The 17681-nt window shown below is 36.2% G+C and overlaps 1 protein-coding gene across 5 annotated transcripts in view; it reads left to right on the top strand.

Annotated features, from left to right (window-relative positions):
• Positions 1-4908: 4908 nt before the first annotated feature.
• Positions 4909-17681, top strand: part of LOC107225931 (gamma-aminobutyric acid type B receptor subunit 2) — a 188139-nt gene continuing 175366 nt past the window's right edge. For all 5 annotated transcript variants that reach the window (XM_046730734.1, XM_046730733.1, XM_046730732.1 and 2 more), the window contains exon 1: positions 4909-5287. In XM_046730734.1, the coding sequence (XP_046586690.1) occupies positions 4979-5287 (309 nt within the window). In that variant the 5' untranslated portion in view covers positions 4909-4978. The remainder of the gene's footprint in view (positions 5288-17681) is intronic.

Below are 17681 nucleotides of genomic sequence, written 5' to 3'. Positions count from 1 at the left end.
AGCCTGAGTGAAAAAACACGTTGCGATCGTTTGTGCCGCGATGACGTCACGCGAGAAAAGTTCCACAAGAAATTAGGGAGGCTTGCGGGCTGCGCGAAATCAAATTCGCACTTACAGAGCATGCAGATTTAATGATCGTAGTAATAATTACTTCACAGCACTTAACGCTCGTTAAGCAAGTTGATTTTCGTTGGAACTGATATTTTTTGTTTGTTTGATAATGAGATCGATGTAAAATCAGTGTGTAAAAGGTTCCTCAAGCGCGAAATTCACAATATTTTGGTGGCGTGACTTAAAGTTAAGAAATTAAACTTTGACGAAACATGAAAGCTTCGAACGAACCGAAACCCGACGCTCAAAATTCAGAAAGTGCAAAGTTCCGAAAGGACATGACTTCGACAAGTCAAAGTTCCGAAAAATCGGAAGTGAGAAAATTTTTAAAATTGTTACATCGAAATTGGGCGCTTTCGAAACTTTTCATACTTGGAACTTCAACCTGGCCCCAAAAAATTTGATCAGATTGTGAGCTACGGTGATTTTCATGAATATTTAAGAAGAGAGAGACACTCAAGTATCGTAAACAAAAGCTGAGACAACGATTTTTATTCAAAATAGTTTACAAATAGTGAAATATTTCGAGCATTTGTTCAATTCTACTCCTTACACTGAGACAAATTTCATTTGTTACAGTGACTAGAAAAATTGAGTAAAACAGGTATCGTTAAAAAAACTGTTTGAACATTGTTGGAATTACGAAAAACGAGGTACGCGTAAACATTTTCCGCCATTGTCGATACTTTTTTGGCCATTGCAACGCAAAATCAGTTTCTTCGGTTCACTCTACTTTTTTAGTTAAACAAAGCTTCAACGTCAATTTATCGTTGCACGAGCATTAAATTTTCGCAACAGTTGCAAGAAAATATAGCAACAGTGATCGCAACGAGAAAGAATATCAACGGATGCTAGACTTTCCGGCAACAGCTAGAAAACTAATTTTCATTTTCTACCTGGAACCATATTTTTCGATTGTGGTAAAAAATGAAAGTATTTAAGGCCTGAGCGGTAACCGGAACTAAAAATTTCTCTCACAATCAGTGTATACGTCGAGTTACAGGTAAACGTAAAAATGAGGTCGACCATTCGGGAATATTAATGATTCTCATCCTCCCAATCAGTTTTCAAACTTGTGTTTTCTTGCAACGTTTACAAATTTATCGCGCTTTTCGAAAGTTGAAACGAAAGGTGAATTCTCAGATAGTGTTCCGATGCAAAGTAGCGATGCATTGGTTTGAACGAAAGTATTTCGCACTCGTCAAATTCTCGTTTCACTCGCTGTTTCAAATCATCCTCACATACGCACTCACACTCACGTGCAATGTTTACCTGTCCTCTCTACCTCGAAACAAATCATCTTCGTATCTTACTTTTGCGAAATCATGTCTGTGTTTATTCTCGCCTTGTAAATCCTCAGTCGTCGTTCCGTTCTCTTGCGAAACGGATCGTCTCGCTTTGTATCGTTCTCAAATAGAGTATCTGTTATTGATAAACATAATTCTATTTCAATCATCATCATTCATGACTAATTCGCGGATCCCACCTCAACGATCCAGTCTCTGTCGTCATGTCTTTATACAGGTAAAAAAAATATCTCCAATATCGGTCCAAGCATTCAGATTTTACTCGTATTTCAAAGCCATTCGTTAGTTTTTTAGTCAATTACGTACGAAGTTTTTGCCAACGCAGAAATTAAAATATTCAACGATTCCATTCGATCGATAAAACTCTGAGTCCGAGTAAAATCGAACTATAATAATCTACTGGCTGCTTTTCAGTAAATTGAATTCGTTTTAAAAAGAAACAACGATATTTGATCTGTGTGAGGTTCGCAATTTTAGTATTTTTTGTCGCACACTTGGAGAAATCGTCGTAATTAAACTTTATACCCCTGCATTGTTAATTTAACGAATACCTACTGAGTTTTAATTCCGCGACCGTCTGGAGAGAAAATGAATAAAAAGGGCTTGATTTTCTACTTGCAAGCCTCTTTAACGAGGCCAAGTTGAGCCAAATCCGTGCAAACGAAAGACTTTGCGCAGCTAGGCAACTGGAATGCGAAAGCGTAGCTCGCCATTTTTTCAATCATCCCGTTTTTCATTCAGTTTGCCTTTCAGACTTCCACCGCTGCGTTTTTGCTCTGTTCTTTTCACCCTCTGTAGAAGCTTTCGTATGAAATCAATCTTCAAGCCTCGTAATCCACGACGTTATCGGCTTGTTTTCGGGGTTTCAAAGGGTCGCTCGTAATCTCGCTGATCGACGCTTTGACCATCGGTACGTGTGCGCAGAATTTGCCATTAATTATACGTCAAAACAATCGTGTTGATTGCTTGTTGTATCGAATTGACAACTCCGATGAAAACGTCACGCTGACTATATTTTTCGGAAAATTTCTGATACTCGGTAGTCTGAAAAAAACTTTGATATATAAGACTTCGTCGAATCAACGTATTTGAAACTAATCTGTAATCTGTTAAGATTTTCAAAATTCGAATGCTTCATCAGCTGAACCTATTACATTAGAAATTTTCCAAAAAATTCTCCAATTTTTTCCGGAATTTCTTGATTACTGGTTTGCAAAAAGTTGACAGATAAATATTTTTCCGTCAGGATTATAATGTCCGAAAAAGCTCGCGTCGTGATTTTTTTGATCAAATTATCTGAGAAGAAAAATCTTCCGTGTAAAGCATAGTTTTGTCATATTTCAAGCAGTGAGAAAAACTATTTTTTGCACCGATCTTGTGAAATGTGTGCTTGATTGTTACATTAAAAGGTTGAGAGTAATTCTGGAAATCGCAAAATTCTGAATAACTCAGTCGAAATTTCTGTAAACTGTAATTATTCCGAAAGATATTTATGAAGATTCTCGAATTTCAAAAATTTTCCTGGTTTCATTGAAGATTTCTCAGAACATTTTCAAACAGTTTACTGAAGTTTAACTGACAATGAAATCTTGAAAGATGTTTAGAAATTTTCAAAAAAAAATTATGCAAATTGTTTTATATAAATCGTAATCAAAGTTGTTCAAATGCAACTTTTCTCAACAAGTGTCGAAACATTTTCGGACAATCTCTGAAAATAATACCAAACTTGTTGGTTTCATATTTTAAATATTCAGGAAACTTTCGAAGTTTTTGAAAATATTTCTCCAAAATTTCTGATAATGGAGGGTAAATTTTTGAAATATTGTCGATTTTTAAAGATGATCGTAAAAATAATTTCAAAGCCAGATGCACAGTAATTGAACAAACGTAGTTTCGTGCTGCTCTCAAAGTTTCTCATAACAAAACTTTTTGCAACTGATTTTACGGTTGTGAATTTTTCGTTAATTTCAAGGAAAGATTCTTCGAATATAAATCGACTAAATAAACTGAAATTTCACCCTTCGAACCTTGTTTCGAATATTTTTCTATCTTGTTTAATTGATTCTGACCGTTGCCCGCTAAATTTCAATTTCATTCCTATGTTTCAGATGCGTTTAAGCCTGTGCATCAAACCGCCGTTGGATTGTCGGTGAAAATTTGAACCCTGAAAGAATCGAGCAATCGAAAAAAAGATGATTGCAAATAAGCTGCAAAAATCATAATCTCGAGGGCAAAAGTTCGAGTAACTGGATTATGAATTACGCGATAAAATATCGAGAACAGGCATTAGTGGGTAAATAGTTAATACAGATTCGAAGGACGACGATAGAATTGTAGCGAATTTATGAACCGAGGTGGAATCGATTCTGCTAACCATGTGAGAAATGCGGTATAAATACATACCTATGGAAGCGATAAATTTTCACTCACACAACGCACAAAGCTGATAGAAAATTAAACGGAAATTGAAATCCGATAGATGAAACGTTGAATCCGGAGTCTAATACCGTTGGTATTGGATTATAATTTGGGGATGATGAAAATGAGGATAAAGAATTCGGAAGAACAGAATCGTCGTCAGGCGAGCGTCAGACACTTGTGAAATCGTGAAAGCAAGAAAACCGTCAAGAACGAATGGAATGGAAAGCTTCTGTTCTTCTCTCTACGCGTAATCATCGTCACAAAAAACACGAGTAGACGAGAAGGATAAATTTAAAAAATTTTTCACGAACATCTTCAGTACAAATAGAACAAACTTTTACGATCGCGGTAAACATCCGCAGCCCAAAAACCGAAGACCTCGAATAAATATCGTAAAAACAAGTGAAAACACCCAACGGTCGGAAACTGATAAAATTTTTTAATATGCGGTTCGAAGCAAAGAAGAAACAAAAGAAATTCAAGAACAAACCAATATATCATATAAATCGAATTACTCGTTAGAAAGAAAAAAAAAAAATTATAATCCACTTCATACTTCAACGGTGACAAAGTACAATCGTACAAATATCACTATCCGCGTATTCGAGCAGTGTATAAAAATTTTTTCAATTTCTTATTCATACCGATAATAACAACAACAACAACAACAATAATAATAATAATAATAATATACATGTATATATAATCGAAAATATAACCTACAGAATACAGAGATTATAGTGAAAAATGATGTGTAGCTGTAATAAAAAATCGTCTATCTGATAAATAACACTATGCTGCCCGAACAGCTGTATTATTAATAACAAATATAACAATAATAATATAATAGTGAAATGGAAGTGCAGGAGTGGAGGATTCGCACGTGGGAATATCGACGGTGAGATTGTCTGAAAGGGGGGCGGGGGTGGGGCGGGGGCAGGAAGGTGGGGGGGGGGCGGCAGGGTGGAAGAAAAAGAGGGGCGAGAGGGGCGGCTGGGGCGGGGTGGGGAAGGGGGCAGGGGGGAGGGTAGGGATGGAGCGGGTTTGGAGGGTAGGTGGGGAGGGGAGTGAAATAGAAATAAAGGGGAGAGAAAATTGGAAATATTGAAAAAAGGAAGGTAGGTAAATCGGATTGTGAAATGGCGGTTAGTGCGCGACGTTGCGAATGGCGATGGCGTCGAGTGAGGTGCGCGGAAATAATCGTTGTTGTTTTGTGCATAGAAGCGATATTGTTGCTTTCGTGCAACGGACAGAAACCGATAAACCTCGGTGGTATCAAACGCCGCGACGTTTACATCGCCGGATTTTTTCCTTACGGTAGACACGTGCCCGAAAGTCACGTGGGACGTGGCGTTATGCCGTCGGTTAAACTCGCCGTAGATCATATCAACGAAAATCCAACCATACTCAGGAACTACAGGCTCCACATGTGGTGGAACGACACTGAGGTGAGTCTTTATCGAATATCACTTTTTTTTTTTTAAATTGTAAGGGGAGTTACCATAATTTCGGATTTTAGGCGTTTGGAGATGATTTTAACGAGATGTCTCACGATTAGGTGTAATTAATTCTTTTTTTATATTGTAACAACGTGCGTATACAAAAAACATTTTATGCAGGAAGGTTAAGGAAGCGGATGAACTGAAACAACGAGTATATAAATTGTAGCTTAAGTTTCGAAATACTCACGTATACGTCTAACTGTACTGGCTAACTCTATGTCATGGCATGGCAAGTGGATTACACATTGAATGTTGTTCAAGTTTCAACAGATAATTACCCCGAAAATGAAAAGTTGAACTGTCACTGGACGGGGCTTTTCGTAACCTAGAACTTGATAGATTTTGGATACAATCGGTTCAGTCGTTTTTGAGTTATTCGCTTGGAACATGAAAGAACATGATATTTCGTGTTCGTTTTAGTTCAACAGATTTTGATGATTTTAGTCTCAATTAGCACAATTTTTTTTAGCTACGAACTAACCGTATTTTGGATTTCGTTGGATATGAACAGTTTTAGAATTATTTGAGTACAAAATTTGAAAAAAATTTACGAATTTCATTTGTTAATGTTTTATGGGCTCGAAACGCAGCGCGGAAGGAAATTCTTCGGGTGGTTCGGTCAAGGTCTTCAAAATTAACCGTTTATTCTACTTGTCTTTGCACTTTTAACACTTTTTTCTTTTTGTTATACGATTTTCACACGAAGGTAAATTGCTGTATTTATTACTTTGAAAAATATACTGTTGAAAGATTTTTCTTTTTGAAAATAACTGAGACACAAATAACGGCTTCATAAATTTTGTTCAGTATCCGATCATTTATAAGTTTAATAAATCCGAACTCAGTGCCTAGATTTCATACAAATTGGTTCATCCGTTTTCAAGTTATTGTCAGAAGGAAGCATTTTTATTTTTCTAAATAACTGAGAAATAGCTCTGCGGCGATTTTGCTCGAATTTCAATCAGTAAAGAGTTCAGTAAAGCCAAACTGGCAGACCAAATTTCGTTTGAATTACTCTATTCGTTTATTGAGTTGTCCGATAAAAACGGGCTATTATATTTGCTAATAACTTAGGAACAACTAGATCAATTTTGCTTAAAATTGCCTCACTTTTAAATTAAACAAAACCAAGTTAATAAATCGAGTTTTATCGCGATTAATTCACTTGTTTTCGAATTATTGCTGGACAGAAGACATCGACATTTGCTAATAACTCAGGACTAGGTATATCACTGTTTTTCAAAAATCGAACAGGTTCTAAAATAAAAAAAAAAAAAAATGAGTGATTAATACCGAAATCAATCACAGTAGAACCTGATCGTAATTTGATGACATATCGTTGGCCAGAAACGAAATATTTATTTGTTTATAATGACTGAGAAATGAGGCGACCAATATTGCTGAAAATAAAATTGCTCGGTTCGATCAAGTAAGTAATGTTATGAACTTGTTACATAAAATATTTGTTCTCGGTTCATAAAAATACATGCGCATGTCTGAAAATAACAAGAATTTACGCCCACCATTTTCCCTCGACATCTCGGATCTTGGAATATTTCAAGGATATTGTATTATGAACACATATAAACGTAGTGTATCCTCCGAAAAAAAATCATGCATACATTTGTTGCTGCGGCAAAAAGTACCAAGCGTGAGATCCCGACGAGTTACGACCACAGGCAAAGTTCTTGGCAGTTTTTTTTTATGACCGTATTATATCTCGAAATGTTACACAAACCGGCCTGAAATTGGAGAAATTTATTTTTACAGTAGCTATATCAAGCGCGGTTCTCGTTGTTATTGTCACGGCTAAAACCTCACAAGATTGATATTTCGTTCTCTTTTTTCGCGGTTCAATATAATAATACCTTTGCAAGGTGCCGATGACTGAATGGACCGCCATCTGCTATAATCTTATGCGGATGCGCTGCAATTCGAGTGCAGTTTTTTGACAGGGCAACCAACCGTCGTGAACGTAACCTCAAAAATTTTTACAATCGTCGCTAGCAGTTGCGTTCAACAACGACAGCTGACAAAATTTTTGAGGTTACATGTATCGCGGCGGACTGTTGTTCAAGTTTATGACGGTTGGTTACCCTGGCAAATAACTGCTCTCGGATCTTGGCGCATGCGCATCAAATATTAACATAGGCAGACCATTTAATCTACATAATGCATTTTACAGATAATCGTTAAGTTATTACAACAATGAGTGGTTTTTTTCTGTTACTCGTTATTTCTTCCGAACATATGATGATCAGAAAATGTTATTAGGTTTAATTGTCTACTGACTCCGGTATTGTGACGTCGTAATTGAGTAACCTAACCTGAAAGATTCTCATATCCTCAAAAATTTCCGGATGCATGTCATCGAGGCGAAAGAATGAAGAGTCGACGAACAATATGACAGATTACGATAGTCGATAGGTGATCAATCAAAATATTTTGCCTGTAATAAAAAATGGCGACGCTGACGCGGAACTCGATAGACTGAATAATTGAGATAGGTTAGATCGTATAGTCAAGTGGTAGCGGTCTTGGAGCTTCTGTAAACAAAGTGGAGTTAGACCTAGATCCCGCAACTTTGGCGAAGGAAAAGGCTTCGCCCTAACTCGATGCAAACAAGCTGCCGTGGGGGTAATTCGCGGAAGTTAGGATTAAGTTTGGGTTGGGTAGGTTAGGTTGGCCCGAGTTGGATCGCCGGCTCTTTCAAGCTTCGACGTTGCTCCGCTGTCTTTTCCGTGTGCTTTGAAACCACACGGCTTGATTACCGTACAATTTATGTATATTGTTACGCCGAGTGACTACCTGCACCTAGAGTTAGAGGGCTCCACCCTCAACTCACCGCGATATTTACGTTTTGCAAGCATTCAGGACACGCCGAAGATGCCAACTAGTTCACTGACGCCAGTATTCCGCTCTAGAAATTCAGGGAGTAGCAGGTTTACAGTCTTATTAGAATAATTTAGCATACGCAAGAATCGTAGAAATGATACTAAGCACCATGGTGGAAAAAATACTGCGAAATTTCTTTTTCATTCAGAAAAATTTGTTTTCTCAAACGTTTCTTCGATATATAGAATATTCTCGGCCCGTTCTATAAAAAAATCTTAATTGTTTTTGGAAAATTTTTAATCATTCGAATACCCTATGATTGTGAGAGTCGATGACGAGAAATTAATGAAGCTTGTCGTCAGAGGAACTCGGATTCGTCTCGAACTTCATTGCCTGTTGATGATCCGAAAAAACTTCGAGTTTTTAAATATTTTTGGTCAATTCGAGTTCGTAATAAGAAGCGATCGAATTTTTAGGTACCACTCAGATTTTTTGCAAACTTCTTTTACTATTGGAAATTTGAAAAAATTTCCGCTCTCGTCTTTTTGACTATTTCCAACCAAGTCGAGTTGAAGATGAAAATCGGATCAAGGTTTAGAGAAAGTTGATTTGTTTTTCAAATGAACTCCACTATTTTGCATCTAAAATCTGAAAAAAACCTGTGTTGTGGTGTTTGCCAATGTTTTAATGCTATCTGTAATACTTTGTAATATGGAAAACAGGAATTGATTTCTGAGAAATATTACAAGATTTTTGGGAAATGGTTAGAATTATAATTTTTCCAAAATGCAACCGAGAAAATCTGGACACATCTGTAAAAAAATATTTTCAACGAAACTAGAATTGCAAAAAATTTTGACAAGACCTATCAAGGCTTTTTCATAAACCTTCATAGACACACTGAAATAAGCAGCAAACAACATTTTCAGGTGCGTATAATTTATTAACGATATGACCTGATTTTAGACCGAATCAAATAAATTAACTACAATGTGCAATAATTAGCTATTAATAAAATAAAGACAAGTTTACTGATTTTTATTTCTCTCTAACTTCAAATGTCTCGTAAACGATACCATAACTCAAGACTAAATTTGAATTGTGGTATACTGAAGAGGTTAACCGACCGTCTGGCCTAAATAAAGTTCCACAGGATTTCATATTATGACGAATAATATTTCGCGTGCCTAAAGGTAAAAGGGCATATCCCTACATGTTAGTAGGGATTTATGCTGAAAGGGCGTACAAAAAAATTTTTTTTTGCCAATCGGTTCAAAATCGTCTGAAACGCAAATATCTGTAAAAAAAATTTTTTTGGCATCCTAATGCTAAAAGGGCGTATCTCAAGACATACGCCCTTTCACCTTTTAGAAAAATAATACTTAAAAGTAAAAGGGCGCATAAAGAAAAATTCTCATTTTGATACTAAATGTTGAAAAATAGTTTCACGAAACATGCACTAAAAAAAAATTTTTTTTATACCTAAGAAATTTTTCCTTATGGATAAAAAAATGATAAAAATAATAAAAAAATGATTCTTGGGATTAGAATATGGAAGTTTTTTAACTATAAGAATAATATTCAATATAAATTTTATATAATAATTTTTCATGTTTTTAAGTTCTACAACTATTTTTGAAATAAAAAACATTAAACAATCACGCGTACTTTAACGTTTTTTGAATATATTTTCGGTTTTAACTTTGAAAAAGTGTACAGTTAAAGGCGTACGCTCTCACGACCACAGAAAGTTTTGCTTTTTTTTTTTTTTTTTTTTCATATTTTGACTGTCAAAAAAAAAAAATTATACGCCCTTTTACCTTTAGATTGCCAAAATTTCGAATTCTTAAAGGTGAAAGGGCGTATAATTAAAAACATACGCCCTTTCACCTTTGGAATTTTTTTTTTTGATTTTAAGCTTAGAATATATCAACCACTTGATTGGCAATAAAAAAAAAAATTATACGCCCTTTTACTTTTGCAAAGGTAAAAGGGCACATAGATTGGGATGCGCCCTTTTACCTTTAGTCACGCGATTTATTAATGACTAGTCGACTTTTACATTTCTTTACACTGAGCGTCTCATTACGAACTGACGCCGGTTGGCGTCGGCCATAGAAGCTTGGTTATTTAGAGATGACGTCTCATACACACATGTGTCTAACTTGTCCGTCGGACCTTAGTCTAACTATTTGTCATTCAGGTTACAAGAGGATCGGGTAACCGACGTTACATGAAAGCTCATAGAAACGAGGTGGAGAGAGAAATGAGCGAAAAAAAAATGACGGCGAAACAAAAGAGGAATAGAAAATGGATACAGAGCGTTATTACACAGATCGCAAGAGTTCTAAATTTAGCTACATATGAGGCAGAAACGTTCGACCGCCGACGGTGTCTATTGAATCACCCAGTTTTCCAGAGCGTTCGATACTGCATAGCCACTGAGTCAAGGTGAGCCTCGGTTAACCTAACCTAACCCTACCCGAAGCAATCTCAGCCGACCCATAGACGGTAATAGCCTTATGCATATAGCGGCTGCACGTCACGATACGTCGCTGGCCCATTTCGAATCCAGGGTCGCATGCGGCTCTCACAGCCATACGGACACCTTGTATAATTCAACACCACTGACAGCCGCGGCTCCTTTGCCTATGCCATTTTATTTCTACGACGGTAAGACCTTGAATGTTGATTGATACGAATTTTCCCTCACTTTCCTGTTTTTTTATGAATTTTACAAAAGCTTCTATTTAACAACTCTCCATTTGTTTTATGGCAAAGGGTTTTTCAAGTACCTGGCCAACTTTTTAATTCCAGACAGGCAAGGAAGGTAGAATTAATGTTCAATTCGAGAACGAATACCCTCAACATCAATTTGAAACTTTTATAAATTGATTAATCATCTAGATGCCATTTAATAAACGAGATTTTTTTATTTCAAGCTTGCATATTCCTTGGTAACGATTCATTAATTGGATGGAATGGAAAAATTATATCGGACTTGCAGCGTTTTTTTTTTTTTTTTCATCAAGCGTCACGAATAATTGACCCGAGTTCCTTGTTCGACGGTATTGAATTTCGACGAAATAAACGTTTCAGCTTCGCTCACCGGTTTGACATTTGCATTTCGTGATTCCTGGAACAAAATCCCTGAGAGTGCTACTGCTGCTTCAGCCATGCTAGAGACGGAAGTGCTCCAAATGGCTGGAGGTTAAGATTCGTGCAAATAACACTCGGCTTCGGGTTGCAGAAAGCTGAGGTGAAACACAGTAGAAGAGGCTCAGACTGAAATGTTTGCTATGAAAATTGAGTATTAAAACCTGACCAGAAATACAGTTTGTCTTGTGACTTGAATCTATTCCAAAAAAGGTTAACACGTTCGTTTTAAGATAGCATATTTCTCTTCCATTCATTTCGAGGAATCTGCATTATTTTAGATTCTTTTTTACTTGGTACAAAAAAAAAAAGATAAAAACAAGTAGAAAAATAAACAACTTGTGCGTTACTTTATACATTTTCTCTAGTTGGTGTAATTGATTGAAAAAACAAGAAATGTGAAATCAACTCAGGTTGAATGTAATGGTCGAATATTTTATTACAAGATACATTCGCTTGATCATGAAATTCATTTATGACCGAAATTTCCAATTATTTATTCAAATCGGATAAATCGTACGAATTTGACATAAACAAAGTTGCCCGATAGTTTGAAAGCCGTTACAGATTAATCATCATTGATTGAATTACAATTTCATCAAAATTTGCGGTTTCAATTGTTTCGAATACCGAGGGAATAATTTTCCGATATAAAATTCACAGAAGCTCATTCAGTTCGTTCTGATATTAATTAAAACGCTGCATTCGGGAATTTCTCTTGCTTTAACTCTTTTTGAGCGTTCAACTTCGGTGTATGCTTGGCTTTAAGCCTGCTCACTTATAGATGGCCAAAATAGTTACCACGATCGCCACAACGGCCCTCTAGGAATAGTTTAATCGATGCTAATTGGGCAGCGGTAACCGCAAATCCAGGCTCAGCTTCCCCTTGCATGGAAATTATTACTGAAATGATATCTCGACGGAACGCGATTCCTCGGTTATGCCCACCTATAATAATACCAATCCTAGTTCTAATCTGTGCCAGAATTGCCACTGCAGTGCTGCTGTGACGTGAGTAGCTATCAAAGCTCTCGAAATCTCCGTCCTATTTAAACCCTCCCTCGAAACGAACTGAAACCTAACCTGCAAATTCAGGGCTCAATTTCAATCAGACCTTCGGCATAAAACGCGGCTAACATTATTGCGAATGGAACTGATTTTTTCAGGCCGAGGATTGGGGAAGATTGTGTCGAAGAGTAATTATTTTGCTTAAGATTTAGTCAATTGTTTCGCCTAACTTCAAACGATTAGCAAACCAGTTCAGGGAAGGTGACAAATGTCCCTAAGCAAGACGAGGTAACTCTTATTCTACTTTTGTTATTTCATGGCTATCGGAGAAGGTGTTGGAAGAATCTGGACTTAAGTATAAGTTTTCGTGTGAATTGAACTGAATTTAAATGAGAAAATATTATTTGCTTATTTTATAGAACAATATGTCGTTCAATGTTTTTTACGAGTCCATTTTTTACTACCGTCGAATAATAGTACAGAACGGCACGAAGAGGAAAAAGAAAACAGTCGAATCAAAAAACCCGAGTGAAACCGAAATAGGCAATTGTATCACACAACTTGTAACGATACCGTTTCACCAGAGCTTTTCTAGTAACTATCGAAAAATGAAATTGGATCTTAGTCCAATGTTTGTTTTTTGAAAACTTCCAAGAAAATAATCGTAGCTTATTCCATGCCGGTTAATTTAAGAGTGTCTTGATTTCAAGCTCACCTGCATGACCTCCGTGACAAAATTATGAAGTACAACAAGAACCTCCCTCTCGAACGATCGCGTGAGTTTAATATGTACGTGCAGAAATACATAATGTATTTCAAAATTCACCGAGAGAATAACTTTCTCAAGGCGGGGTAAGAACGAAAAAATGCAAAAATGAACAGAATAAAAACAAAGAAAAAAAGAAAAAGGGGAAAAACAACCTTCCCATAACCATAACACGAGAAATGAAAATTTCTTCACATTTCTGTAAAAGGGTTGCATTTGGGACGCCAATTTTATATGCGACCCGACCCTCGCCCGATACCCGATCTTGTCGTGTTACGGCTTCATGTAACTTTTCGTGTATCTTCCTCGGGCTCCCGGACTATCGATCCGGAACACCGATAACAATGACGTGCGTACCAGCAACTGTCGATAAGTATTGATATCCGATCGTGAAATTAGTTTTCTGAGGTACAAGGTAACAAGGTCAAGGATGCATAGCACGAGACGAAATTACAATCTATCCAAGGCATTCGAAGGTTAGAATAAATGCTAAGAGCTCAGGACGTGGGGGGTTGACTCAAGACTGGAAAATTTTTGTTATTTTCCGGAATACAAATGATCGATTGCAATTTCATGGGGTATGATAAAATTTCGAAGAATTTTGACGAATTTCAAAGAGTTTCAAAGAATTTACAAGGATTTTAAAAGATTTCCAAGCATTGCAAACGGTTTCGAAATATTTCAAGAAATATCAAATGATTTCAAAAGAATCCAGAGAAATTCAAAAGATATCGAAGTATTTCAAAGCATTTCAGATAGTGTTTCGAAGAATTTACAAGGACTTTAAAGGATTTCCATGCATTGCAAACGGTTTCAAAATATTTCAAGAAATATCAAATGATTTCAAAAGAAAGGATTTCAAAAACTTTCAAAGAATTTTGAAGGGTTGAAAAGGATTTCAAAAAGTTTCAACGAATCTGCAAGGATCTCCAGGGATTCTAAAAGTTTTCCAAGTATTTCAAAGGATTTAAAAAATATTTCAAGAGATCCCAAAGGGTTTTAGGGAATTATAAAAGACTTCAGCAGATTTTATAAATTCCCAGGGATTTCAAGGGTGGTCAGGGTCAAGGCGATCACTCGTAGGCTGAGGATTTTTTCAACTCCAATAAAAAATATAGAGGTTAATTATGTCGGGAGCAATGGTCTTGTGATTCGGCAGAAAATTGATAATATCAACAATTTGTATTATCGAGTAACGAACCAGATTTCATTGTATCGACTAAAAATTTCTCTCCCGGTGTTTAATGGAGCGGATAATTTTTGTTCCTTTCTTTTGTAGAACGATTTACAATTCATCATGATCTATACAAATATGTACATATGTAACATTGAACTTTATGTGTATGTGAAAAAAAAGAATTTTCTTGTGTGAAAAAACTGTAATTTAAAAGTACAATATTCGGGCTCTCTCTCGTGATTGACTTATGAATACATTTGACATTTTTTCTTATATATTATATCATGTTTTCTGGCAGTCTCTGTTTCCTCGATAACTTTTAAAAGCGATTAATAAGGATGATCCGCGATTCCCGAGGACGAGAGGCTAATGCTCGCTAATATATCTATACGTCACCTACATTCTCTTTCCGCTTCATTGAATAAGTTGTAAGACTGAATCAGTTATCCGAGATCACTGGAGCTTTTCACATAAATGAACTCAACGATATTATTAAATGAAGTCAATCATAATGTTTTCTTATTGAAAAATCCACAATTGCGGTCCGATTTTAATTAAGGAGATGGCTGGTTTTATTCTATTTTTTTTCACAAGTTGGCTGTACGAGACATTAAACTTACGAGTCAGCGAAAAAAAAAAAAAAAAAAAAAACTTTTCGGCATTAATAAAATTGCCACCATAGTTATACAGGTACTTTATACTACGAAATTATTGATAACCAAGTTTTTTTTTGCATTGAATTTCACAGGCTTAAAAATGTTCTCAATAACAAGATGAAAATGATTTCCAATTAAATTAGTCTTTATTGACTTTAGTCCCAGCTTTTCAAGCGTCGAGTCATAATTTTCGATATTTCATGCTTTCATGTTAGTTGTCGGGATTCGGAATTTGTTCTTTGTGATGCCTTAAAATTAATCAAATCAAGCATTGTTATTGAGAATAAATGCACGTCAATTTCGGCTAAGAATGAGAGAGAAGACAGCATCTAATTACGTTACATCGTTTAGATATTGGATGATCGCTAATTGGGCACGTCTCCGCCATTTCGGAGTTCCAGGAACGTGGTGGAAAAGCTGATCTTTCACTTTCACCTTCGATAAATTAATACCCCCCCCCCCAATACTTCGATGGAAATAATTGCCTGAACTTCTGAAGCAATAACAATTCATCAGGCCCTCCATTAAACCCGATACTGCGGCTGTATACAAGAGCTTTAACTTCGTTCCGGCTTTCTCTCCTTATTTCCTCTTTCTCTTTTGTCCGTTAATTTTTTCTGAAAGATTTTTCTACGTGATAGCAGAATCTGTTATACTATTATATATACTATATTATATTCGGTAAAACTGACCACAGAGCATTTTTTTAGTCGGGAGAGTATCGGAAAATTTTTATATTATAGTTTTATTGAAAAAGTACTTTCAAAAATATGTTCCGATTTTTTTTTTTTTTTTTTTTTAAACGATTTTCAGATCAATCAATTTTGCAACCATTTCCAAAATGTATTTAATGTATTTCTGAAATCGGTTGGAAAATATACCTGAACACTGATTTTTTCATATCTGTGATGTAAAATGAAGTATGGTAAAAATAGGAATTCCCTGCAAGAAATTGTTCAGATATTCACCCCTAAAAAATCTTGACTTGGTTAGGAAAGATAAAAAACTCGAGAAATCGACACTTATTTTCACATTGAAGTTATTGATTTGAATTAAGATAAGGTGAAAAAACGAGATGAAATCCGGTTGACTGTAACATCTTACCTATTTATTTTATTCATTTGTTATGTTGAACTTCTATTTTCGAATTCGCGCGTATACTCAATTGGTCAATATAACAATTCACTGATCGGTTTGAAACCTTGATAAACTAATCAAAGAATTTTATTAATAAAAAGAGAAAAGGGTGCAATTTGATCGGTTAAAAATTCCTGAAATAACAAACGGATCTGGTGCTTCTGAAAACAAAACAACAACAATAAAAAAAAAGTATCCCTTGACGGGGATAATCAAGATCGAAAGAGAGAGAGAAAGAGCAAACACGTAGAATTGAGATTGGAATATAGGCTCGGCTTTTAAATTTGGAAGGCAATCGGACTGATGAAGAGGGTTGGAAAGCCAATTGACGAACGTACACTCGATGCCAAAATTTGTTTCCTGTTGGAGGAAAAACAGAAAAATTTCGCGACGGGTACGCGATAAACTTTTCTAACCAGCTGTAGTTTAGGCATCGCATTTCACGGAGTTTAAAAGTTTTTCACTCGGAGCCAGGCGCTGGGTACAAATTCACTTTGCTTAATCAGTTTCACCGAAATTCACCACGTCGGCCGAAGTCAACTAACAATAAGAGAATCCCGAAATCCACGCAAATAGGAAATGCCAGCGATTATCGAGCACATATAATATGTATATCGTCGGGTGATTTGAATCTGATGGTCCTTAAAAAACGATAACGTGAAATTACGCAGGGTTGAAAATTCCCAGCAAAGTTGAAATCACGCACACAGGAAATTAGAAGACTCGAAATTCACTGTTTCAAGGTTTTTCTTGCGTCACGGAGAATTTTTTTTTTTCAATTCAATTTTCAGGTTCTCGATTCGAATAATATTTCGATAAAGTGTTAAGCTATTGTGTTTACAATTTTTTAAATGAAAACGGGAAAATTCGTTCATTTTGATGAACGCAATCTCGATTAATTTGACATATTTTCTATTATAGAACGTTGCTGAAAATTTCGGGATTTCTGGATAGAAATATTTATTTCAAGATTCGGCATCGGATGAATAGAGAAAAAATCGTTTGTTATAATATTTCCGAGGTTGAACAATTGCCAATTTTATTTAACGAATTTCGCGGATATTTTCTCCAATTAGTGCACCGCTGATCGTCTCACGACGTCAATTACCAACTGTCTCGAGTTTTGGTCGTTGTAATTAAAATTAGTTTTCTAGCTCTTACCAGAAAGTCTAGCATCCGTTACCATTCTTTCTCATTACGATCACTGTTGCTATATTTTCTTGCAACTGTTGCGAAAATTTAACGCTCGTGCAACGATAAATCGACGTTAAAGCCTTATCTAACTAAAAAAGTAGAGTAAACCTCAGCAGTAAACCTAAATGAAATTTTTCTCAGTCTAACGAAACAGTCGCAGCGATGCACACCCTGACAAAAGGCGCAATTTTCCCACGCAGACGACACACGCCATTCTCGCCGTAGAGCCGTGACATGTCGTGCTTTGCGTAACCCTTTGACCTTACCTGTTCCCTTTTACGTAGTCGGTTGTGCCAGCGGCTCGCGTGTCGCCTGTTGGCTCTACCAGACGACGACCAGAAGCCGAGTCGAGGACGTAGTGACTCGTCAATCGTTATATTTGAACCGCTTGGAAGTGGGTCGATTCAGCTC

This window comes from Neodiprion lecontei, chromosome 2, assembly GCF_021901455.1.
Source record: "Neodiprion lecontei isolate iyNeoLeco1 chromosome 2, iyNeoLeco1.1, whole genome shotgun sequence".
NCBI lineage: Eukaryota > Metazoa > Arthropoda > Insecta > Hymenoptera > Diprionidae > Neodiprion > Neodiprion lecontei.
The sequence above is the reverse complement of the archived record's forward strand: the minus strand, read 5'-3'. Positions and strand labels throughout refer to the sequence as shown.